This window comes from Diachasmimorpha longicaudata, chromosome 6 (assembly GCF_034640455.1).
Source record: "Diachasmimorpha longicaudata isolate KC_UGA_2023 chromosome 6, iyDiaLong2, whole genome shotgun sequence".
Classification (NCBI taxonomy): domain Eukaryota; kingdom Metazoa; phylum Arthropoda; class Insecta; order Hymenoptera; family Braconidae; genus Diachasmimorpha; species Diachasmimorpha longicaudata.
In genome coordinates this window covers 4,379,458-4,405,968 of record NC_087230.1, presented here as the reverse complement: position 1 = coordinate 4,405,968, position 26,511 = coordinate 4,379,458, and the positions used below count along the sequence as shown (strand labels likewise).

The 26,511-nt window shown below is 36.4% G+C and overlaps 2 protein-coding genes and 1 non-coding gene across 3 annotated transcripts; 2 read left to right on the top strand and 1 right to left on the bottom strand.

Annotated features, from left to right (window-relative positions):
• Positions 1–1,106: 1,106 nt before the first annotated feature.
• On the bottom strand, positions 1,107–1,268 carry LOC135164162 (U1 spliceosomal RNA). Its single transcript, XR_010299245.1, has one exon. It is a non-coding gene; the product is annotated as a U1 spliceosomal RNA (small nuclear RNA).
• A 1,416-nt stretch (positions 1,269–2,684) lies between these two features.
• Positions 2,685–14,996, top strand: LOC135163362 (somatomedin-B and thrombospondin type-1 domain-containing protein-like). The gene is made up of 5 exons (XM_064122745.1): positions 2,685–3,664; positions 8,323–8,517; positions 8,847–8,913; positions 9,753–9,823; positions 14,411–14,996. The coding sequence occupies exons 1-5, from the start codon at positions 3,427–3,429 to the stop codon at positions 14,611–14,613; spliced, it is 774 nt and encodes a 257-aa protein (XP_063978815.1). The 5' UTR covers positions 2,685–3,426; the 3' UTR covers positions 14,614–14,996.
• A 2,515-nt stretch (positions 14,997–17,511) lies between these two features.
• On the top strand, positions 17,512–23,258 carry LOC135163221 (phenoloxidase 1-like). Its single transcript, XM_064122464.1, has 9 exons — positions 17,512–17,825; positions 18,046–18,462; positions 19,860–20,062; positions 20,392–20,809; positions 20,955–21,083; positions 21,157–21,376; positions 21,461–21,568; positions 21,650–21,882; positions 22,910–23,258. Exons 1-9 carry the CDS (start codon positions 17,715–17,717, stop codon positions 23,153–23,155), a joined length of 2,085 nt encoding a protein of 694 aa, XP_063978534.1. The 5' UTR covers positions 17,512–17,714; the 3' UTR covers positions 23,156–23,258.
• The last annotated feature ends 3,253 nt before the right edge of the window (positions 23,259–26,511 follow it).

Below are 26,511 nucleotides of genomic sequence, written 5' to 3'. Positions count from 1 at the left end.
GCACAATAATAATTCAGCTGTTTTAGTGAAAGTGGGGGACTATTGCCGACACATTGATTAATTTCTCTAGTAGCAGGGAAAATCCACTGCTGAGAAACTTTGGATTATTAATCTTGCCTTCGTCAGGACTTGCCAGATGCTTTAAGTGATTTTCCTCGTCATTGGAGGTAAGACAAATTGCACATTAATTTTTAATTAGTGAAATTAAAATTGTGATCGATTATTTTGAGGCCGATGGGGGAATATAGAACAGATCTTCATAACAAGTGGTTTTGGGAGGGAAATGCAGACACATCTATCTCACTGAAAATTCATTCGACCCGAAAGCAATTCGGTGGATATTTCTTCCTGGTATAAATTTTCGTTCGGATTAAAAAAGGGAGGCTGCGAGATTTTTAATGGATAAATTCAGTCATTCAAATTGCAAATTAATAGACTAATTCGTTAACCTTCTGTCATTTTTTTGGCTACTGTTTCTTAAAAAAATCTATAAATGATTAGAAATTTTGAAATTACTATTCTGTGTAAAATAAATCATCCGGGAAATTCTAAGGCAATTTTCTGGGTGCAGAAGGCGAGAGACTTCAAATTTCAAACATCATGAATAAATTGGCTTTGGTTAAGGTAAAAATGTTTATTGAAAATAGTGTTCAAATGTTTAAATTTTCATCTCTAAAATGACTATCGGTTCTTACGAAATTCCCTCGTTCAATTCTGACAACTGTCAAAAATTAAACTATTTTATGTAATTTATTTATTCAATCAGAGGCTCTGCAAGAGGGTTGAAATACAATAAACAAAAAGTAGCACGCCATTAGTAAAAATAAGTGTTGAAAATTCGTGAATGAGGATCCAGTATAGGAATTTCATTATAGTAATTGATTAATCTATTTGTTAAAAAAAGACTTGATTAATCAAATATCATATTCATTCTTTCAAAATTTGTAAAAATAAGTGTTGGAAACTCCCTTCACTGAGAAGCCTTTCATTAGAGTAAATGAGTAATTCTTTGATTTAAAAAAATCACTTAATTAATCAAATGAGATACTTACGGCTAAAATTATTAGAAGAATAGACCTAAAATATTATGTTTCTAATGATTTATTCCGGGATAGCGCGAACGCAGTCCCGACTATCAAAAATTATACGCCCGAGATATCCACATTAGGGATATTCGCAAGGGTCAGCTCGACCGGTGTGCAATGGAAGAGCCTCGCCCTGGAGGAACCGCCTTCATGATCACGGTAACCTCTGCGCCAGGTAAGTATGCTTTGCTCTCCCCCGAGCGCCGATTTAAAAACGTTTCACATCTCTACACACGCGGACGAGAATAGCTACCGTGCGTCGCCTCGCGGCGAGTTCCGAAACTACCATTTGAGCAAGAGCTCTATCCACGATCTCTCTCTCTCTCTTTTCGCTCGCTACCAACCAGTTACTATATATATATATATACAACAAGACACCCGTACGCCAAACACTCTGGGGACATCACAGGATTCCATTCCGATGAATGAAAAATTTTACCACCCACTAACGTCAGAATTTCGCGAAGAGGCAATCGAGAATGTAAAGTAAATGTAAACATTTTTCGACGTGGACTGTGCAATTATTCAATATGAAATTTTAATTGAAGTGGAGTTTTCAGTATCGAGGGAAGTGGAGGGAGAATTGAAGCAGATTAAATTGACAAATGCATTAATGAATTGGCAAATATAATTATTGGATGGATCGGGAAAGATGACAATCATTTGACGTCAATAATTTCGGTTTAGGAAAAATACATTGTCGGAAATATTTTTTTTGCTATTATTTAAAGTGTTGAGATCGTTCCATAAAATCTATCTACACTGGCGATCTAATACTAAATTGTTAACTTACATTCCTTTAAATATTGACAAATTATTTCGAAATATTTATAGTCTGCTCCATTTGCAAATTTGTTTACTGTAGAGGCAGACTTCCTCGGTCTAGTTAACAATTTGTTTTTTTTTGTATTTGGAAATTTGGACAGTACCACAGGATGTTGTTCAAAAATATTTCTGATAAATTTATACTTCTCCGAAATATATTCTCCCAAAAAAGTTTCATTTTATTCAGTGGAGTTAATTATAATAATTAACTGCTCTCATTCGTCAGAGAGCCCACGTCACTAGTTGTTAAACATTTCATCAGCATAAATATTTAGCTACTGGAATCATATGTCCAATGGACAATCGTAAAATAGAATTGATTGTTCAGATAGTAAAATATAAATAACAATTTTAAAAACTTCAATTCCAAAGCAAATGCAAATAAAAAAAATTACGAGTGAAGTGCACACACGATGAAGCACCGGATTGAATAAACAGTCAATTTTCATTATTCACAGGATTGATAAAAACAGAAAGAATTTATCGAATTCCGATTCACTCCAGCGAAATTAAATATTATCTGAAATCAATCAAGTGTAGTCACCATTTTCATTAATTCTTGATTGAACATCCGCGATTTTATTCCTCACTTATGAAGAGAGCAATATCTCCGTGGTAAACCAATTAAAATTGTGAGACTACTCTAATTTTAATTCGACGAAAGGATAATAATTTTCGGCTACCAACAACATTCAATTGCGATTGACGTGGGGCATGCGCCGGGGGGTTGTGGCCAGCCAAGGGACACCAGTTCTCGCATACTCGACGGTTAGTAGGAGCACGACAGCGCAAAGGGTCACAAGAACCCCCCGAATCGCGATACCAACGGATTTTTGAATCTTTCAATGAAAATTAAATTTTCAAAAAATTGTTTCAACTCCAACCGGTGAAATTGTTTTTCTCTGTTAAATACCCCCGATAAAAAAATTGTTTCTAATTTATGAGATCAGTTCCAGCGATAACTCCAACAAAAATACTGAACGCAAAATAAATTTTACAAAATGAAATAATTAAAACGATGAACAATGATTTTTCCCTTCAAATTGTGATTGAATTTCTGAAAATAATTTCATTCTCAATCTCAATTTATTGACCTTGACCCGAAACTGATATAAAATAGTGCAGATTTGTAATTTAGTTGATTGATGACTGATAAACATTTTCAAGAATAAAAAAATAAATAAATAAATAAATAAATAAAATAGTTGAAGACTTGCGAATTGTCAAAGTGTCATTAAACGTCAATTAATTCCCAGTGACGTGATATGGGTTCAGGTATTTACCGCCTAATTGAGGTGTGACGTTATAAGTTGAATGATAGACTCCGATGAACAGATAAGAGTCCACTCACCGGGTCAATTACACTCCCAAAATAAATTTTAAAAAATATGGGGATGGAAACGTGAGACCAATGGCCGAGGTGCTTCATTAACTCTTTTGCATTAAATAAAAGCGAAGAACATTGAATGAGTGAATTGGTCGGTCCCAGTAGAGAAGAATAAAGACGGGAATAAATATGAGTCCAACGCTTCTGGAGTACTTTATCGTGGGTATTTTGTGCCTGGTGGATCGGACCGCAGGTGGTAGTTGCAGAGCAGCAAAACTCTGCTGTCAGGGACGTGACTCTGGTTGTGTTATTCAGAAAGCATCACCCAATGCAATTATCGAGAGCCCGAGGGATAAGCCCTGCTACTGCGATCATGCATGCCTCAAGCTTAATGACTGCTGTGACGATTTTCGCGATACATGCAGTGGTAAGATATTTTTGAGCCCAATTATCATGGCAACATTTGAGTTAATTTTCAAATTTAATTATTTAATTATGTATTTTCATCTATTAATTATTAATTTTTATTCAATATTTTCACGGATCGAAAAATTTGGTTTTGGTTGGAGTACACGGAGAGAATAGTTTGTGGAAAATTACTGTGCGGGAACAGGGAGAGAAAAATTTTTGAAAAATTACGTGTCTGTTCCGTAATCTGTCAGTCAAGAGAGTATTCAGTAAAAATTACGGAACAGCTGCGCATTTTTTTACTGGACGTTCCATATTTTTTCTGGAACATGCTGGACGTTTTCCTTAATGTTCACCGAAAAATGGAAAAATGAAAGGGAAAAATTAAATTATTTTCGCCAAATATCTATTTACTAAAAAGAGAAGTATTTAGTTTGCTACAATACAGAAATGTCTTTCACTCACACACGAAAATTCCCATCAATACCGTAAATTTTGTAATCAATTATACGCGGCTTCGTAAAATTTCCTAAACAGCACTTTAAAATTTGACGATCTATTATTTTTAATTTGAGGTTAAATAAAAAATTAATAGAAATCTTTTAAAAATTCCTATCTAGGTCAGTTTATTGTACTATATAAAACTATAAAAATTCTCAGATTTTTCCCTCCGTCTAAACTTTCTCTCAATTTTCATACAATTTTCACCGAACCCCCGAAAAAATCACGTCTTCCTCAACATCTCTTTAATTAAAATCTTCAAACAATTTCAAGTGAATAAAATCCTCTGAATTACGACTTTATGTCATCATCAATTCCCGATAAATTGATATTCCACCAAAAAAATATTTCACATCGTTACTGACTCATAATAATTGTTATTATTGTAGACCAAAAAAATACTAGTGTTCGCCAGCGTAAATATATCTCCATTTAAGTCGTTTAAACATTAAAACCCATCTGACGCAAATAAAAATGACGTGAGAGGATCTAAAAAAATCCCTGAAACATTGAGCATAAAAATTTGATGAATGTGCAACGAGTGATATGTTGCAGGTAATGATTCTCCGCTTTTACGTTCAAAAGCTCACCCATCCCACGAGATCTCGAAATTTTATTGTTCACCAAGTATTTTCAGCGGGTGATAGTGGGGAGAAAAAATTCTCCCGAGAAAATGGAAGAGTCCCTGGGATTTTATTTATGGTGCACTGTGAGAGTGTGCAGAGGGATTTAGCACGCGAGGAAAGGGATAGAGGATTTTTTTTTTTCTAGATATTTTTTTTTCCCCAGGACTTTGCGGTGTAATGCCAGGGAAATAGAGCGCGGAGGAGGCTCAACAGTGTATCCCTAGGACTATCAAAAACGTTGTGCATAAAGAGTAATAAATCATGCTGAGGAGTAGGAAATAAATGCAGACGAAATTGTTTATAATAAATTTCATGGGAGTTAACTTTTTCGCGTAGAATAAATTTTTCATTCATCAATAAATTTGAATGAATAATGGATTGTTAATAAAGTTGGAAGTATTTCAATGACTTTTTAGTAATTATGTAATAGTGTAAATAATGGTAATTGTAATTTTCACAAACTGATAATAATACGAATGGATATTGGATAATATTGGATTATGGATAGGGATTGTCTCAATAATATAAAAACGATTTAACTATCAACTTTAATTATTTATTATCGCACGCAGAATCACTCCAGATCAACTGAGTCTTAGTGACCAAAGATTTCACACTCTAGACCCATTTGATAAAAGGCACTTGTTCATTTATTCATTTCTATTTCTTCTCTGGTTCTATTTATTAAAAACATTCTAAACATTTCAGTACTATTTGGAGAAAAACTACAAAAACTATAACCTACTGAGATGGACTGAAAACAGCTATAGACAGACGATTCATTTTTGTCGACACATATCAAACACTCTCAATAAATAATAAAAATAGAATAAAAATAAAAAAAGATCTTTCGTATAAATTTAGTCTCTAATGTCTTGAGCTACTAGTGAGGAGTGAATAAAAGGGAAAATATATCTATATTTATATAGTTCAATCTTCACTTGGTGGAGAATCAATTGAGAAGGGATAGCAAAAGGAAAAGAACAAAAGAAAAAAAATGTTTCAGCCCTCCTGACTTGTTCGCCCACTCTCATGTGTGTCTGTTTTTTTCTCTCATCGTCCTTTTTTCTCGTCACTTTCGTGTTTTTCTCGACGGCAATTTCATTTAACGCTGAAGATAGATTGTCTATTCACCTGGTCCTAATTCTTATTTATAAGAGAATAAGGAAAATATGGGGGGAGGGGAGAAATATCGAATGTGATTTTTAAAGAATATTCACAATATTTGGTCTTCCGGATTGGGGGTTGAAGGGTAGGATTTTACTTCAATGGGCTGTGGGATCTAGGGGGATGTTTGCAGAAATGAGGAGAATAGCAAATATTCCGGTGTAGTTTCGTAAAGAGAGGATGAATCGGGTCTCAGATTATTTCGAGAATATCTGGGAGGATGAAGGCTTCGAAGATAAATAACAAAAGATTTTTCTCAGAAGGAAAGTGAAGAGATATAAAAATAATAAAAAATAATTATTGAAGCCGTGGAAAAGTAGAGCTTTGAATTCATTTCGAGTAAATAATTTAGTTGTTCCAAGTTAATTCTCATTAAGGCAGAATTCTTTCGTTGATATTCAATTATTTGAGTTTAATATCGAATTAATTTATTCGAGAAGATTTTAAGAGAAAATGAAATGGCGATGTCCACGATTTGAAGACCAGGACAATAATGATATTAATAAATTAGTAAATATTTTAGACTACTTTGTAGAATGTTAGACATTGTATATTGTCTTAGACCCTCCATCATTGACGTTATCGATAAATTTTTCAACGATTGTGAGCTCAGAATCTGAAAAATCAATACAGTCCAGACATTAATTATATATATTTTCACTTTATAGCTGATAAACTTTGTTAATAAGTTTCAAAATGCTCAATAAACAAACGAAAGCACATCAAACGTTATTTCATTATCTACATTACGATATATATTATGATTTTCTTCAACTATTAATTCATTATTATTTTTTAAAAACTCTGGATGTAGTTCCGCACATTCCATCTCTTTAAAATATCATAAACATTCTCATCCCCTACATTTAAATGTTCCATCAAACTCCGGGAAAACTTAAATAGAATCTCAACTCGTGGCGCGTAAAGCCGAAGATAAATCAACCGGAAATGGAGGGAAATGAGAGACCACTGCTATGCACTTCCCCCGAAAATTCGATAATTGAATTGAGACATTTCACATCACCGCTCGGTACACGCCATTGTCTCTGTATATATGTATATTCCATCCATAAGAAAAATAACAAGTTGAATTTGAAGAACTGGAACTCGCTATTCTCCAGCGAGAGAACTTACCCCTCAAGATGAAACAACCCATTGGCCAACTTTAACAAATGGAATAAGTTTTCATGGTCTGTACATGGACCGGGTACTTTCTTAATGACATCCGTGAATGGGGGGGGGGGGAGGAGGAAAACGATAAAGTGAATTCGTCGTCTCCGTTTTCTGGATGAGGTCTAAATTTTTTTGGACGAAATGTGTGGGGAACTGTTGGGAGGCGAATGTCAGGTTTAACTGACAGACAGGACTTTTTTTGCTGGATTTGTTTTTATGTTGAATTTTAATGCTCCGTGCAAATCATTTTTTAAGCTGGAAATATTTATATTAATTTTGCTGGAGGATTATTTTGCGGTAATGTACTGTATTTTCGAATTTAATTCATCAATAGTTCGATAATTAATTGATAAATTAAAGATTTTTCGTGTAATATTCGTGGAATATTGTTTTGACTGAATTTTAATTGAATTTTTCTCTCCGTGTATGTTTGAACGATATTCGTAACTACCAGCGCGTAACCTGACATCGACGAGGTTATAACGGGTTTAAATTAAAAACAGAAATAAGTTAATCGCAATTCACTGAAACACTTTGTTCATTATCACCAAAACAACAGTTGGAAACTCGACAAGATGAATTGAAAAAAAATTAAATTGTTGCACTAATTTTAAAATATGAATGTAAAGCTTCAAAAGGTCAATTTTCCATAATTTAAACCCACATATTTAGAAATGGGAAGACAGCTAAGGATTTTTGAAAAAAACACGAAAGATCTTCAACATTCGTCTGAATAATTATTCTCCTTAAAAATTCTCATAATTTCATCAGTAATTCCCTTTTATCTTCAATGTATTTCCTTGAATCTCAAAATCTTGCAGTCAAAAGACCCATTCCATTCAATTCCATAATTGCATACACTATAAATAGATAAATACATCAATTTACATCTGAACATTTGCAATGCAATATCGCATAATTTTCCCCACCGAATTATCGAAACGACGGCAAATGACATTCACTGAAAGATGGAAGTTGGAGTCGAATGCAATTACTTCCTAGTTTGTGGACTGACGTAATCCTCAGCGGGGGTTTGTCAATTGAACGTTTTCCCAATGAAATAACACGGAGGAGCTTTCCAAACGCAAATCCATACCTCGAGACAATTTCTGTCGCATTATCGAGGAATCTCCACCAACACTGAGACGTGTGGAGGCCAGAAAGACCAGGCAATTAACTTTTTACTGTTAAATTTTTTCTTCTTGTGCAGTTGCAGATTGCGCTGTGAGTGAGTGGGGGAGTTGGTCTTCCTGTGACAATGAGTGCGGAGTTGGGATTCAGACAAGAAATAGAGTTATCACGAAGACTGAGCTGAATGGAGGGAAACATTGTCCACAGTTGGAGCAATTGAGAACGTGTAGGGGATTCGTTGGATGTCGTGAGCATTTGGAAGCATCGCACAAAGGTTTGAGGGAATAATTACAAAAATGAAAGTGCTTTTTATGAATGAAATTAATCATTTGGAGAATTATACGACTTGTGGAATTTTTTTCCAATCAATTTATTTATTTCCCTAATAACTAAAATGATTGTTGAATCTGTTCCCCAGAAAATCCTTGATATAAATTATTAAAAATCTGAAAATCATGAAAAAATCGTCTCCAAAAATTAATTCACTGAGTCATTCATTGAATTGATAAATAAAATAAATTAGTATGTTCCTCCATCTCCTCTCCTATCGTTCACATGATAATTTAACCAAAACACTTCATTTCCGTGATTTTAAAATTTCAGAGATAGTCCTCCTGGCGCCCCTCCCCGAAACAAACTCCACCAGTGGCGAAGTTAATTCAGTACAAAGGTAAATACACCCCCCATCAATTGCTGCACCCAGTCCTCCCCAGCGTCAATCAATAAGGAATAATAATCATGGTGAATGCACTTGGAAAGTTTTTCCTGTCAAAATAATCACCCAGACTCCCTAATTTCTTGACACACAACTTCCCGAGACTCTCAGAGTGGATTTCCGAGACGAAAGCACGTAAGATCCTCCTACAACACTGTTGAGAATTTCGTGCCGAGTTTCATTCCAAGTTTCCACCGGTGTCTCATATATTTAAACCCCTGCATACGGCTAGCTCACGTAAATAAAGTCGTCTGCGTGTGCATGAGAAATTGAGATACCAAGAACGAGAAATATCTGGCCATAGAATGAGGCCATTAAAATTCTTGTTTTCGCGTAATGCAATCTCATTTAAATATTCATTTTCAATTTTCATAATTCCATTTAAAGAGGATTTAACATTCTACTTAAATACTCATCACTCATCTCCACAATACTCCAACCGTTCTTGACTATTTAACACTGTGATCCTGTGGAATTGTGAATTAAAGGATGAGAGGTATTTTCATTTGTGTGGATGACAATATTTAGTTTATTCCGGGAAATATTTACAAGTGAAATAATGACTTTTACTGTTGAAGGACAAAAAAAATGATTCGATATAAAATTTACAGTTTTAGTTTATAATAATGTGAAATTAATTATCAACGAATTTTTTTATGTCACGAAATTTTGCTGAAATATTAATTTTCTATCTTCTCTTTTATAATCAATGATATATTTTTTTTAATGAGATGGCTGCTCAAGCCATTCCATGATATTAAAATGTTAATTTTAATTAATTCTCTTTGTTCCAGCAATTGCCAAATATTCACAGTCCTCTGGGCGTCGCGCATCTGCACGAGAGACTTCCCCACCTTGACGTTAGGTAAATCCACTTCTCAACACTCAAGTAAATTCATAAATTTTTCATCGCAGAATGTGTCGCACGAAGAAGATGAGCTGACGAAGAGAGTAGTGAGGGCTAGAGTCCCAGGGAATATTGTTACTGAACTGAGTGGGTGACTCTTGACACAAGCCTTGAGGTCAACGAGTCCCCTTCACTGTGGCCATCTCAAAAAATCTTTCATTCTTCCCCAGCTTCCCTTATCTCGGCATTGTCACCGCAAACTTTCGTAATCCAGTATCTGTATCACGAGGATTTATTTATACACTCCCTTCAGTGTGACAACGCCGGAGAAATAGTCATTCAAAAGTTTTTATGTCATTTGAATTTATTTCACGTGCAATGAAACACTGAGGATCAGGACTTTGTCACAGACTTTGCAAATTTCGAGTGTAAGTTCGCGATGTGAATCTGAAAAAAAATCGTGGGTTTCCTGAGATAATAGAGGTGTGTAAATAGGGGATGAAGATTGAAATTCAATATGAAATTAGAATTTTAGTTCTTGAATTTTGGGCTAGAGAAAATGGAGATTCGATTGGGAAATTCGCTTTTATAGTTTTTCGAATAGTAAGAAATATTTATTAGTTCACGGAGAGAAAAATTCTTGAAAAATTACGTACCTGTTCCATAATCTGCCAGTCAAAATTGTAATCAGTAAAAATTACGGAACTGTTTCCCATTGTTTTCATCGAACGTTCCATTTTTTTCTCCATTTCGAACTTGTTCCTGAAATTTTACTGAAAACGTGCGTAACTGTTCAGTAATTTTTACCGAATATTATGTTGACTGGCAGATTACAAAACAGGGACGTAATTTTCCAAGAATTTTTCTCTTGGTGATGGGGATTAACTACTCTAGTTTTTTCTAAAAAACATCTGATGGCCAGAGAGGCCCTGGACGACTACAACAGCAGAAATATATTGCCCTCTGGATTGAGTATAAACCCTGGGCCTTACTAGTTAGTTAGTTCATACCATACAGTACCTTCTGAATGAGTATACTCACCCCTAACATTTTAATAATAACTTCAAAGTATTAAAATCCCGTCCAGTCTTTATATTTCCCACCCTAAAACCCAATAATGAAGTTTCATTAAAGTCGATTTTTCTCATCAAACGAAGACCGATTTACCCTCTTAAATTCACCCCTAAACGGCAATAAAACGTTCAGAAACGTCCAACCCACCCAACCAAAACCTTTCATCCCTCAAGTGACTTCTAAAATCCCTTAATTTACTCAAAAATATTCCCCGAACAGCAAAAAAAATCCTCAGTTAAATCTTCCTCCCACCCATTTACCAAATGCATTCTCCTCAGTCTTCAACGTCTCCATTCAAATCCCAAAAATCATTGAAAAATTCATGAAATCCCAGAGACAATAAACTATCCCATAAAAGAATCTAATAACCCCACCCCCATTTCCAGACATACCCCGCCCTGGAGACAATAAACCAACGAACGAATAAAATACATTTCCATACATGTTTCTTCGATTTCCCATAATACTTTGAGCATTCGAGTGCATCAGATGCACAATACCCTACCCCTCACCCCAACCACTTTAAAGAAAAAAAAAGGCCTCCCAAGCTTTGCATTTATCCCGGGAATATTGCAATACAGTTGAAAGGTTTCGATCTTCTGCACAGGTGTGCAGAGAAGCATAAAGCGTAATTGAACAACAAGACAGATAAACGTTAGGTGGGGTGTAGAGGGGAGGGGATTTTGAGTTAACTGTCACGCGCAATTATTTAATACACCAGACACGCGAGCGAATGAGCCCTGACACGAGGGCGCGAGCCCTTGATAAGCTCGCACGATCGTAAACCTGTCCTTTTTCTTTATCACGTTCAGTAGTTCCCGGCAAATGAGAAAATCAATGGCGAATAATGAGCTGTTTAAAAATCAATGGCACAAGCCTCACACGATATTCAAATTTTAATGGATCCAGTGAAACACCGGTGTGCGGCCATTGCTGAGAAATATTCAAATCCGGGGAAAAAATTGAAGGGAAAATTACAACTCATAAACTCCCGCGATAATTAAATTTCTACGAAATCGCGGAACCATGTGCTTTTCCCAACTCTGTCTTTATTGACTCATTGTATGGTACCAGTTATATTTGAATGGATCCCATAATTCTTTTGATGGCTGCGTGCTGCAGCCTCGTAATTCCGTGATGGAGGTTTCCAAGGCGATTGCCGTGGGCTTTTTCAACAGGAGAGGGCTCATCCCACCCCGCGGAGAGACATATTCAGTCAAAATTACGGAAATATGTACATAACTCGGACTGAGACACTATTTTCCGGGGAATTACAGCGGAATGGAGCAGAAGGTACCTGAAGAATTCCCGAAATTCGCATTATCACTTCAATTTTCTTTTCACAAAAAATTCTATCGTTGTTTTGATTGATTTTTTTGGAGAATTAAAACCCTGCTCTTCTCTTTATCTTCAAAAATCACTCGACAAGGTTTATGACGTGTTTCAAAGAGTCTCCAGAAAAGCACTAATTTATGATCTGATGTCCTCCGACTTCAGAGCCTCGCAATCCTTAACACATGTGGTATTCAAACGAAACTTTGTCCTCTGGACTTATAAACGATCTCTTGTTGTTCCCTCAGTAAAGGTTTTTCAAACACTAAGAATTTAGTCTCTGGACACCGGTCCTCTAGGTCAGCCCTGCCCCCCTCATGCCAATAATAAAGTAATAAAGTTAAATTAATGAATCGTATTGCTACATTTATTTATCTACTTTTACCACATCCCAATAGATTTTTATTGAATCAATTTTTCACAATATTCTCTAATTCTTCTTCTATCAAAAACCTTCGATAAATAATATCCTATTACGGATTACGAGAATATTTCTTCATTTTTACTGAACATTTTTTCCTTCATTTAAGCCACTAATTAATCGTCTCTAAAACTCAACTTTGTTTCTAACACTAGAAATGAAAAATCCATTTGAATAGCTCACCCCCATCCCTCCCCCGAGGGGGGGGGCTAGTATCGCGGGACATAATTTCATTACTCAACTCCGGTTACAACTCCCCCTCCCCCTTCCCCTCCTAATTACACCAGCCTTTGAACCCGCATATCTGAGTAAAACTTTACGTCCAGTCTCAAAGACTTATCGAGCTTACCTTATTCCTTTCCCATTCGATAATTAAAGCACCTGCACTAACGATTAATTTTTTCTCTCCCCCCCCACTCTCCAACGGATTTTTTTTTTCACTCATTAAGTGTAATGACGACATTAAGTGATGTCCGGATAAATGAACTTATACCTCACCGCAATTTTCATTAATTACGATTATGATTATGAATTCCACCCTCTTATTTCATATTAAGGTATGAAATTGATGAATGAAAATGAAATTTGCATTTTAAGAAGAAATGCCGGTCTCCTCATTTGCACCCTGTAATTTCCGCTCGTACGGCCCTCATTTTTAATGGAATTTTTTTTCTCCAGTATTCGGTAGGGAGTGACTGAGAAGGGGTAGGAGAATCACGGCTTTATGCCTTCCTGAATATTGATGAAATGTTCTCGTTATTTTGTTTATTGGTTTTTATTTGATGCGAGTTTTATTATGATGGGGAAACAACAACGGAATTATGATCAGGAGTCGCTATTTCCGGGGAGCAGTGGTGTCATAATGTAATGAGATTTCATTAAAGTTTATTAAAGTTGGGATGTGGAAGGAAGACGTACGACCAGAGTAAAAATATTTTTTTTTTCAATATTAAGTTCGGTAATTTACCTGAATTTTTCGCAGATTTCTGATTTTGTGGATCTTAACTGAATGAATAGACTAATTGAGGAATTAATTATTCGGTTAAGGGGGTGATTATACGGAGAGAAAAATCTGACAATTTTTGTAGTGTGATTCCGATGAAAATTAGGGTGCGGCCTTACAATCGGGGGTGACACTTCAGGGTTGAGAAAAATTACTGGGCCGTCTAGTAAAATTTCTTCATCGACTTGGGAAAACTTCTGTATCTGCCTCGTAAAAATTCAAAATCTGATCAGCATTTTCCATGATGAAGTCCTAAGCCGGCGATCGGATGTGTTCGGCGGTTATCGTTAACCAATCACAATGACTTACCGAAAAATTGTTGTTTGGCACAGTAAAAAATTAAGAAAGGCCCAATAAAATAAACTGACCCAGATAGGAATTTTCAACTGATTTCTAGTAATTTTACATTTAATCTCAAATAAAAAATGACAGACCTTCAAATTTTACGAAGCCACATATCATTAATTACAAAATTTGCGGTATTCATAGGAATTGTTATGTGTGAGTCAACCACATTCCAGGATTCTAGTGCTCGATACAGTAATTTTTCACAGACTTTTCTCTCCGCGGAATGACGTGAATTTGTTTTTATTTGTTTTAAGGGCAGTCGCCTGCCGTGAAAATTGTTTTTTTTTGTTTAAAAAAAATATTGAATATACTAAAGTACTTTTTATTGAAAATTTCTCTCCGTTTAAGCGACTTTTTCCACTCGGTCCAGAAAAAAAAACTGACTATCTAATAAAAATCTTATCTGACCCATTTATCATGTGTTCAGGTTCACAAATATGTGCCCTGTGCCGAGACGATAGTGGAAACTGTCACAGTGGTGAGGTCGTGGAGCCCACGGGAGTGGGCAGGTGGAAAATAATGACGTCCACATCGACACGATGTCATGGGAAATGGATCGCAAGTACCAACGTCAGAAGCTACTGTGACACCAGTGGCTGTGAGGACATGTTATCTCTGGCATTCATCTAAAATTAAAATATGCCGAGGGTATCTGGGGATTTTATGAGAGGAGATGTAATCCCACTAGACGAGAATGGAAAAAAAATCCAACACGCCTAATAAAATAAATGAAACGATATTTTTTCCGAGGGTTGAAAAAATTTCAGTTTCCTGTAAATAATTTGATGGGATATTGAGTGATGAGTCGCACCAGTTCGAGGAAAAATCCCGGATATTTTTATTATCGTCAGAGATGTAGCAATATTATAGATCGAGTTAATCTCGATAATGTACAGTATTGTAATGGCTTGCTAAAGGGGGACATATCAATAAGATATTTGATTTTACGACGAAATGTATGTGAATGTAATCATTAATATCGAATTGATCACTTAATAAATAGAGTAAGTTGACTAATACATATCCTATTAGTTTATTTTATTCAATTATTATAAATGTGAGTAACGTACACGTAAAAAAAATTTTAATAAGAATTGGACCTCGAGAGGGTGAAACGTGGGATGAAATGACAATCGACCACTTTTTAGGTCAAAAATTGTCGTTAAAATTCGACCTTCGACCCTCGTTTCGCCCCCGGGAGGTCGAATTTTTACATAAAATTTATTTCCGTGTGAAAGCATCACAATTTTTCACTTTCCCTTTCCCTAAATATTTACAGAAAAAGTGCGTAACTGTTCCGTAATATTTACCGAGTGTTGTTTTCACTGGGAGATTACGGAACAGGCGCGTCATTTTTCAAGAATTTTTCTCTCCGTACAGCCAACTTTCAACGAAAAAATTAATTCTCATTAAATAGTCGTCTCTGTGCCGCTAAATTAGTGGTATCCATTAATTTCCCATCACCCTCTTGTTCTCAAAAAATAAAAATAAAAAATGAATCACTCATTTTTTTTTTCCACCGCTGAAAGGTTCATCAATTATTCATCCGAAAAATTGTGGAGTCAGCGATTATTTCAACCCGTCAATTACCCTTATTCTTTAAAAGCGAGTGTCGGGTTAGTTGGCAACTGGAAAATTCACCGGTGAAATTTCATGAATTCTGACAGCACATGGAAGTAGACAGAGAGCTCTTGTACATTGTGACGCCATATCTCTTATTGTTTTCGAAGCGAGCTAATGTTGAAATGGACCTAGGGCATTGATGCACTGGTCCTTTTGTTTTTAACTAAACCGCCGGAAGTGCCGGAGGAATTCTCCACTCGTCCCTCGTGCAACAATTCGTTCAGACAATTCAACAAAGCATTTCTCTCATACCGCAGGATGATTTTTTTATTTCTAAACTTTAGCTGTTCCGTTAGTCCACACATACGGTGTATGACGGAAAATTCACCTAGACTTTCCTCATTTATTTTTCACCGTAAAATACGTCGAAAAAGGAAGTTTGGTGAATAATTTTGCCTGGAAAATCCTTCTTTAACTGCTCCAGTTTTCAACATAACGTGGAAGCATTCGAGTAACGAATCGCAACGGATGTCGCCGCAGGATAGACATTGCTCGGTGAACATACAAATTCTCGTTAGTGATTATGAAAATAGAGAGGAGGTGGGATATATCATCTGTCGAGGACTTTAGTGCGTGAAACAGTATTTTTAGCGGGAATTTTTTTCTATTTTTTTTAATGAAAAAATGTTCTTTCAATACTAATCGAAAGGCCGAAGCCAGCGAGATAATTTAAACAAAATGATATTCAAACATGAAGAGAAACATTTTTTTTAATGACGTCACTGTTCCGTAATTTTCCAGGCAAAACAACATCCGGTCAAAATTACGGAATAGTTACGTACGTCAGGGAATTTTCGGGGAAAAGTTCAGAATACGGAGGGAAAAATCTGATAATTTTTATAGTGTAATGCCGATAAAAATTACTGTGCTGCCTTATTATCTGAGCGCAAACCGCAGACCTGAGAAAATTACTATGTCGTCTAGTAAAATTTTTCTATGGGCTTAGGAAAACTTCTACATCGACCTCGCAAAAATTCAAAGTCTGATGCAACATTTTCCATGACCAAGTCTAACATCGGCAATCATCGGCACCATTCGGCGCTCGTCATTGATCAATCACGAGTTACCGAAAAATTGGTGTGTGGGACAGTAAAAAATGAAGGAAGGCCCAATAAAATAATCTGACCCAGATAGGAATTTTCAAACGATTTCTATCAATTTTTCATTCAACTTCAAAAAAAATGACAGACCTTCAAATTTTATGGTGCTGTTTAATAACTTTTACGAAGCCATATATAATTAATTACCAAATTTTAATTACACCCGATGGGGATGGCCTTGGGTTTAAATTGTGGTAATCATATTACTCTAGAGGATGAGTATTTTCTACGTGACCTTGAATCAACTCCCTTGATAATTATTTCATTTTTCTAAAATTCTGATTTTCTTAAGGGAATAATTTCAACGAATTATTTAATGCTCATAATTATTGCAAGAGTTCACTCGACGTTATAATAAACATGATCATGTTCTAGAACTATATAATTTACGTAATTTACACCTCATCAGAATTGTCAGGAATTACTCAATTTCAAAAATAAACGATTGAAAAAATAAAAACGTTTCTGAAGTAAATCGATATTTATAAAAAAAAATTGTTTTCTCAGCGTGGGCAAAATTCATCATTAAAAAGAAAATTACATATTTTTGTATCATGCAACAAATGAAATAGAGCTGTTGGCGACAGCGTATCGTGAAGAGTTTTCTTCTCAAAATGAAAAAAAAAATCCTAAAAGTCCCTATCACTTGTTGACACGACCGAAATTAGAAACGATAGACTTATCAACCTCCTCAACAACAAGCTACACCATCCGGATTTCGCGGTCAGCCGTTCATCCCATCCTCGCCCGAAAAACCGCCACATCCTGAAAATCCAACTATAAAATCCCAGTGCATTAGAGCCACCACCATCAGATCGATAGTCTCCAATCTCAAGTGTACTCCTCTAATTCTCGTCACTCCTCTCCATTTTTTACCCCCACAAAAACCCACCGAGCCAGTCGTGAAAGGTCCTTTTGATTAAGCCCTCGAGCTTGCGTTTGGCCGATCAAGTGGAACGAAAACTGAGCTGAGTGTCAACTGAGAAGGCACTTTCAGTCACGAGCAAAATGGCAGGAAGTAACCGAGACATCCTTTATCTCTTTGATCGTCCGGCGGAGCCCGTTTACGTACCAAAGGGCGATGAGAAAGTAGCATTCGATATTCCGGCCAATTATTTGGTGAGTTAACCCAGATTATGTTCATCTACATCGGAGATATCAGTGATTTAATCCGCCAATTCTATCGACCCAAAATATTTTTTTAAAAATCCCCCCCCCCCCCCTCAAAAAAATCGTCTTCTGCATCAAAAATTTTTTTCGGGTCCTTTATACCGCCAGAAAAATATTAATTCAAAAGAAAAAAATAATTTCTAATGCCATTTATCGGCGCCATTCACAGGCCGACAGATATCGATCGGTAGCTGGGTCAATTCTGAATCGTTTCAACGATGAAACCGATTCAAAAATATCGGTAAAGGAGATAACAATTCCGGACTTGAGTATACCAATGCAACTAGGAAGACGCGAACCATTCTCGCTATTTATCAAGGCTCATCGGAGAATGGCTGGTGTACTAATTAAGATATTCCTCGGTATGCGAACGTACGAGGATTTTTTATCGATTAGCGTCTACTGCCGCGATCGCCTAAATCCAAATATGTTCATCTACGCCCTGTCCGTTGCTATTCTCAATCGACCTGATACGAAGAATCTTCCAATTCCACCCCTCCACGAGGTATTCCCGGATAAGTACATGGACGGGGGAATTTTCTCACGGGCTAAGGAGGAGGCTAATGTTGTGCCTGCTGGCTCCCGGGTGAGTATTGATTGAAAATCAATGCATTGAGTGTTTATCGGTGATACGTATTGGTACCAGTGATGGTATAAAAATGCAATGAAAGCGTTGAGAAAAATAAAATGGAGGTCTCAATGGCATAATTTGAGATAGGAATTATCATTTGTTTACTTAATGAGATGTGTCAACCTACGGAGAGAGAAAAATTCTTTAAGAATTATGTGCCTGTGCTGTAATCTACCAGTGAAAACAATTTTTGGTAAAAATTAGATGGAAAGACATTTTGGATAAAAATTAAAGGTCTAGAGGGCGAAACGTGGGACGAAATAACAATCAAACACTTTTTAGGTCAAGTTGTGTTGGAAAAATTAGACTTGGGAGGGTGTTTTTTGTAATGAAACCTTCGTCCCTCGTTTCGCTCCCTGAAGGTCTAATTTTTACCTAAAATTTCGTTCCACATATCACGAAAAAATACGAAGTGGATACGTAATTTTTCCGGAACGAGTCTAATTTAAGTGGAAGCTCCGGAATTATTGCGGCGTCAAACGTAAAAACGTTTTGGATTTTTTCCTGAAAGTTCACTCAAAAAGTGCATACACTGAGAAAAAAAATTTTCCCAGATATCCATTTACTTCAGGGAAATATTCATTTTTTCAATCCTTTATTTCATAAATCGAATAATTCCCTGAGAGTTCTGATCAAGTTTAAATTGTTTTACTTATATCGTTCTAGAACATGCTCATGTTAATTATAACGTTGAGTGAACGCTTGCAATAATTATGAGCATTAAATAATTCATCGAAATTATTTCCTTAAGAAAATCAGAATTTTAGAAAAATGAAATAATTATCAATGAAGTTGATTCAAGGTCACGTAGAAAATAAATGGATAAGTAAATAATTGTTTCAAATTTAAATTCAGAAAACGATATTTCCCATTCCACTAATGAAAGCCCCTAAAAACAAATTAAATACAATTTCTCAGGCGTCTTAAAAAGAAACAAAAGTACCTTCATTTCAGCCACTGAGTTTTCCAGTGTAATTTCAATATCACAAAAGTAAATGAAAGAAAGAGCCTTTCTTTCTCAAACATTTCTAAAAAGATCAAACAAAACGTGTTTTCAACTGCTCTCTATTACGAACTCAACGCCATTGTTCCCCCTCGAAAGATCACAGCAGCATTCCACTTAATTACTCCAACCATCAAAGAAAATCATTTTCAGCATCACGAATTTGTTTTGTAAACGTGTCAAGAGTTAATGAGAAACGACAAAGGGCCTACCACCAATGCTTGTCGTCCAGTGTACCAACCAACCTAGAACAATAATTCTCCTCTCCATTGTCCCGGGCTTTTGGTACACAAATTGTCCCCCAATTCAGCATAAATACAAATTATTCTTTCATGTCCTGGTGAATAAGATCCCGCTGGAGATTCCCCTTGATTACACGGCGTCAGATTTAGACGAGGAACATCGTGTGGCATATTGGCGTGAGGATCTCGGCATCAATCTTCATCATTGGCACTGGCATCTGGTTTATCCCTTCGACGGTGACAGAAGCATTGTGAACAAAGACAGACGTGGGGAGCTTTTCTACTACATGCACCAGCAGATTATGGCCAGGTGTATTTTTCAATTTTTTTCCTGATCAATCTTTTTTTAAAAGACGACGAGAAATTTTCAAGAAAAATTATGATACGGTTGCGCTACGTTTCCTTGCAATTGTTTGGAAATCTGGGATTGTTTCATGCCCATCTATTAGAAATGTCACAATTATATTAATTCAAACGGGTGAATGTTATTTTATTCTCTTTTATTTAATACTCTCGAAAGGCACAACTGCTCTGGTTCGTTTCGCATGCAAATAAACGTATAGAGTACCGTAGGTAATCAAATGAATTATCCAACTAATCTTAAAAATACTAATAAAGTTCCCTTGAAATGTCAAACAGATACAACGCTGAGCGTCTGTGCAATCGTTTGTCACGCGTGAAGAGGCTGAATAATTTTCAAGATCCCATACCAGAGGCTTACTTCCCAAAACTAGACTCCTTAGTTTCCAGTAGAACTTGGCCATCGCGTCCAGCTGGCGCTAAACTGTACGACATAAATCGAACAGTCGACCAAGTGCAATTTGACCTTGCAGACATGACAAGATGGAGAGATCGCATCTACGAGGCCATACACAGGGGCTCCTACGTGAATGCCCAGGGCCAGACGGTGCAATTTACCGAAAAGGGTGGTATTGATGTTCTTGGTAACATGGTTGAGGCCAGCATTCTGACACCCAATGAGAATTTGTATGGTGATCTTCATAACCTCGGGCACGTGGCTATTTCTTATTGCCACGATCCCGACCATCGCTATTTGGTAAGCTTACGACTAACGACTTAAGGAGCCATAATTCACTGTTTCCAATATAATGTCCTCATCGGTTGAGTCATTTTTCCATTTCTTATCAACAAAAAAAGGAACAAATTCGGTTAAATGAACTGCGACCTTTGTCCTTATCTAGGAATCATTTGGAGTGATGGGGGATTCAGCAACAGCTATGAGAGACCCCATATTCTACAGATGGCACGCCTTCATCAACGACATCTTCCTGGAGCACAAGACAACTTTGCCTGCATACGAGCGCAATCAGGTAATCAATTATGCTCTCGATATATCTCAGTAATTATGGAACGCTGGAGTAAGGTATTCTATGAAATCAACAGCTAGAATATCCTGGAATTGATATCTCAAGTCTGCAAGTGGCCACACCCAATCAGACCCCCAATGTCTTGATGACTTTCTGGAACAAGAGTGACGTTGATCTCTCTCGGGGTCTTGATTTCACTCCCAGAGGGCCAGTACTCGCCAGATTCACACATCTCAATCACGCAGGATTCACCTACACGATAACTGTCAATAACCGGGGAAATAATAATCAAATGGGTAAGCCACAGTAGCAATCAAAGTGCAATTACTGTCTGCAATTTCTCTCATTCTTCATCTAAAATTTCATCTTCGATTGAGCAGGAACCGTGAGAATTTTTATCGGTCCAAAGAACGACGAACGCAATGTTCCCCTGAACATACGCGATCAACAGCAACTCATGATTGAACTCGACAAGTTCACTGTTACACGTGAGTAACAATAAATGTGTTCACCAAAGTTGAACATCTCGGTTGAATTGTTTTCATTGTAAATGGATTTTCATTGAGCAGTACGTCCCGGCCAGAACACGATAACGAGAAATTCGAAGGACTCGAGCGTGACAATTCCATTTGAACGAACTTTCCGTAATCTCGACAGCAATAGACCAACTGGTGGTGATAGCCTTGAACAATTCAATCTCTGTGGATGTGGATGGCCACAGCACATGCTTATACCAAAAGGTAGTGCCGATGGATTCCCGATGTATCTCTTCGTCATGGTATCAGATTTTGCAGGGGATGTGGTGAGTCATTCAAATATTTAACATCTGTATTTTAGTTCATTGTAAAGCGATATCCTCATACCGACAAAGGAATTGCACAAGGAGAGAAAAATCTGACGATTTTTATAATGTGGTTCTGATAGAAATTAGTGTGCGGTCTTAGGATCTCGGTGCAAATTACAGTCCTGAGAATTATTTCCTTAAATTTCCTTATCGACTTGGGAAAACTTTTATGTCGAACTCACATCATTTTCTATGACGAAGTCTGTCGTCGGTAATAATCGACGGTATTCGGCGCTCATCGTTAAACAGTCACAATTAGTTAACGAAAAATTGCTGTGTGGGACAGTAAAAAATGAAGAACTCTCCAATAAAATAAACTGACCTCGATAGTAATTTTTAAAAGATTTCTATTCATTTTTCATTTAAGCTCAAATAAAAAATGATAGACTGTCATATAAAATACGAATTATTACTTCAAATTTTTTTAAACTGTGGATGTGGTAGATAATTTAATAAAAATAATTCCTTTTTTTCGGGAACTTTCATTTGAAATCAAAATATGTCTGAAATAAATTAAAAAATGAAAAATTAAGATTTATCTTGGGGATATTTTTCCTGGGATTCCCAGAGGTTTAATTTTTATCCAAAATTTCTTTCCGTATAAATTTTATGAATCCACATAGCATTAATTACAAAATTTCTTACGAAGTTTACCGTACTGATAGAAATTCTCATGTGTAATTAAAATAATTTGTCACAGACTTTTCTCTCCGTGCAGAAGAAATACACAAAAGTTCGTATGTTTAACAAGCAATTGTTCTACCTCTGAATACGACTCATGATGATGAGCTCCCAATGAAGTCGTTCTCGTTTAACCACCCGAATAATCAGCTTCCCCCATGAAAAGCCAATTCTTCGATTAAAAATCCATTCTCACCATCAACCCATTACCCTAAAATCTAATCAGCCGACAATTTCACTGATCGGATAACGCGCAAAGCTGTTTTGAATCCAATTAAGAATCTGATGGAAATCGTTAAATCAGGTTGAACAAGCTCAGCCAGTGGGATGCAGCGATGCCGGAAGTTACTGCGGTATTCGGGATAGAAAATATCCTGATGCTCGTTCTATGGGTTATCCATTCGATCGCCGACCACGTGCTGGAGTGGAGAGCCTCCAGCAATTTCTAACTCCTAACATGGCTGCGACTGAGATAAGCGTTAGATTCACTGATTCTGTACTGCCACGGACACGATCTGGTAGCGTTGATAATGCACTGACTTTCGCTTGAACGATTCCAACGGAAGAGAACTATTCAATTTTGAATTATGATTATTGATCATTTGTAAAACTAATTTTTTCAAAATTATAAATAAACATGTTCTTCAACACCAGATATGAGTTTGTTTGTTTGTTACAATTAAAGATAATTTTTCCATTTTTTTTCCGCATTTCTTTTCTCGAAAATTATTGCTGTTGTTGTTGTTGTTGTTGTCTGGTGTATTTTTCACGAAAAAAAAACAATCTGCGAACATTTTAGGTTCTTACAAAGAGAATAATCTCCATCTCCACGATGATTAAACTGTCCCAGATAAAATTAATCCAACAACAACAATAACTTTTGCTGAATAACAGGCTAATCATGTCCCGACTCCGGAAACTTCCGCCATGCTTCTCATTTTCCCCAACGAACTCAACACGTGAGCTTTTGTTTCCTCGTTTGTATGGACCCCCTCAAGTCTCTATTATCGGTCCAAAGTTGGCCGTATAACCTACGATATTCACAGCTATAGTCAACAAAACTTGGAGTACTAGTTCGATCGTTTTCACTCGCAGTGCACCCCAACCACTACTTGCTAATGCAAATGGAAAAGAGAAGAGCGAATCTCAATAAAAGGTGTGAAACCAAAGGAAATTGGAATTACATTCGATTTCGATAACCTGAATTCACAATTATCTCGGGGTAATCAAATCTGGTCGTACTGTGAGAATTTACTCTTCTTTTTCAACCCCTGAGAAAAGTAAACTCATCACCCGGGAATAATTAATTCTACCCATCCGGGGCTTATAACTTGCAAATGAGGCTAATTTTTTTTTAATTCTGTGGAAAGATGTCTCAATGCAAGAACTTCCGGCAGTTCAGCCTCGTCTTTTTTTTTGTTTATTACTAATGATTTTTTTATAAAGTAGATTGGCGAAAGCTGGTCCCACTCCTACCTGCATTTACATATTTCCAATCAGGAGAATTCCGCATTTCATGAAATGAAAACTGAATAATTGGGAGGGATTTAAATTTGTTGAATTTTGGAGTTTTCGCGGAGTTCAAAATTCACTCCTCGAGGGTTTTTATGTTTATGGATTTAGGAAATATTTATGTGGGTCCTTTCCACTATGTTATAAAAAAAGGGGGAAGAGTCCCGGAAGGAATTTCTCGGTGCAGATTTTTCGCAAAATCCTTTCGCGTGTGGTGACCTGGGAGAATCAAGAAAGGAAAGACCAAGGGGTGAGGATCGAAGGAGAAATTATATTACCCTCTGAAGAGGAGTTTAACCTGGACATCATAAGTAATGTTAAGTTAGTTCGTTGTAAATCATTTTAAATAATAATCAGTGTTTCAGTGCTTCAGTGTTTAAGATACTCAAAAGTGTATGATTATTTCGATCGCTATAATCTAAAAAAATTATTTGAAATCGTGAGGGCGATTTACACGCAGTGATACAGGAGAGCGATCTAGTCAATCCCTCCAGAAAACCCAAAAAAATACAGATGATCCTTCTGGTGAATGTAGCATCTACATGGAGAGAAAAGTCTGTGAAAAATTACTGTACTCGGCACTAGAATCTAGGTATAACATGCGAGAATACTGGAACGTGTTTTACTCACACATCAAAATTCCTGCCAATACAATAAATTTTATGATAAATTTTGTAATCAATCAGATCTGGCTTCGTAAAATTTACTAAACAACACGATAAAATTTGAAGGTCTGTCATATAAAAAATTAATAGAAATCATTTAAAAATTCCTATCTAGGTCAATTTATTTTATTGGGCCTTCCTTCATCTTTTACTGTGCCACACACCAATTTTTCGATAACTCATTATGATTTATCAATGATGAGCGCTGAATCTAACCGATTATTGCCGACATTGGACTTCGTCCGTTAATTTTTATCGAAACCCCACTGTCAAAATTGTGAAATTTTCCTGTCCCGGTATCTCATCTATCTCTACACAATCTTTCTAAAATCTTCAAAAGATAACGATATTTCTTCTCGCCCAATCACTTTTATTCCCAACAAAAAAACTTTCCCTTCGAAGTCTTAAATCTGCGATTTCACGAATCTACCGACACATCAAAGTGAGTGTATTCATGACCGTGATCTGCTTTTTGCTGATACTCGCTTTGTAGAAAACATCGACCCGATAAAATTTTCCAAATAAAACAAAGTCAGCAATCTGTATATCGCAGCATCGCAGTAGCGAGTACTCTGAATTAAGGATTGAAAAAATCGAAAGAGGAACTGAATTTACATCACTGCGAGTCTATGTAGATTCACTGAGATGACAGGGCATTGAGAATCACTATTTTCCTCTCAGCACTGTATTTTTTTATTGTTGAAGTTGATGGAATGGATAGCACGTGCGCTTTGCATAATAGTCTGATGGAGATGACACGTTCGCGGTATTATCGCAAATTCTGGGGGATAATGAAGTGGAAATGTGCGACGATACGCAGCGAAGCCTTTTGTTTTGTATTCATCATTCTAATGACACTCGCAAGACTGATAAAAAAAAGTCCTGTCTATTTTTCAAAAACTTTTATAATAATTTCCTTTCGGTGTACGCAGAAAAAACTAAAAATAAATCGCGTTCCAACAGAAATAATCGATGACTTAATTTATGGTCATTTTGGGCGTCACTTCAATTACCTCCACGAAGTTCCTCTCCTTCATTCGGATATTCTGATTGAGACCAACTTTCTGGAACTTTTATCATCCGCAAAAACGATTATCTCTACAAGTTCAAACTCCTTGCGTTAAATAAAATGATAAACTTTGGATCGGAAATTAAAAGACAAAAGAAAATTGAAGTTTAAAGTTTTGGACGTGTCGAACATGACTTTCCACAACTGTACTCAATTATTTAAGACAACTTCTGTTAACACGACAAGTTGACAACGGAAAAATGGATAACACTGGAAGAATAATCCTCCCCTGTGGTCACAGAGTTGACGATAAATCGAGTTTGGTGACAAGTTTGTACCGAAGACAAATAGTTTCGATTCAATTACATCGTAGAATATCCGAAACGGTTGAATCCCAGCCCTTTGGCAATTCAGGTCTCGATTTAGATCCAGCACTGGTGGAATGTGAGGAACAATAGTGTATAGTATGAACACTTGGGTAATTCTCCTCTGAGATATCAGACGTTAGTGACCGAATTAGAAACTCCCACTGGGTCTAGACACCCTAACTTTGCTGGGCAAAACAAAAGGAAAAGCTCTTTTTCCAAATTTGAAGAAACCCCCACAACTAGTCTCTCATAGTATTGGATTATGGACAGGGATTTACTAAATAATATCAAACGATTTGACTGTACACTTTAATTCTTTATTATCGCACGCAGAAGGTATATTTTTCTCCTA

Excerpts from the sequence above, each read along its gene's own strand:
- LOC135163362 (XM_064122745.1), top strand. The coding sequence starts at position 3,427 with ATGAGTCCAACGCTTCTGGAGTACTTTATCGTGGGTATTTTGTGCCTG. Across the intron at positions 3,665-8,322 it reads TTTTCGCGATACATGCAGTG|TTGCAGATTGCGCTGTGAGT; the intron begins GTAAGATATTTT and ends CTTCTTGTGCAG. Across the intron at positions 8,518-8,846 it reads TTTGGAAGCATCGCACAAAG|AGATAGTCCTCCTGGCGCCC; the intron begins GTTTGAGGGAAT and ends TTAAAATTTCAG.
- LOC135163221 (XM_064122464.1), top strand. The coding sequence starts at position 17,715 with ATGGCAGGAAGTAACCGAGACATCCTTTATCTCTTTGATCGTCCGGCG. Across the intron at positions 20,063-20,391 it reads CACCAGCAGATTATGGCCAG|ATACAACGCTGAGCGTCTGT; the intron begins GTGTATTTTTCA and ends AATGTCAAACAG. Across the intron at positions 21,569-21,649 it reads CGACAAGTTCACTGTTACAC|TACGTCCCGGCCAGAACACG; the intron begins GTGAGTAACAAT and ends TTCATTGAGCAG.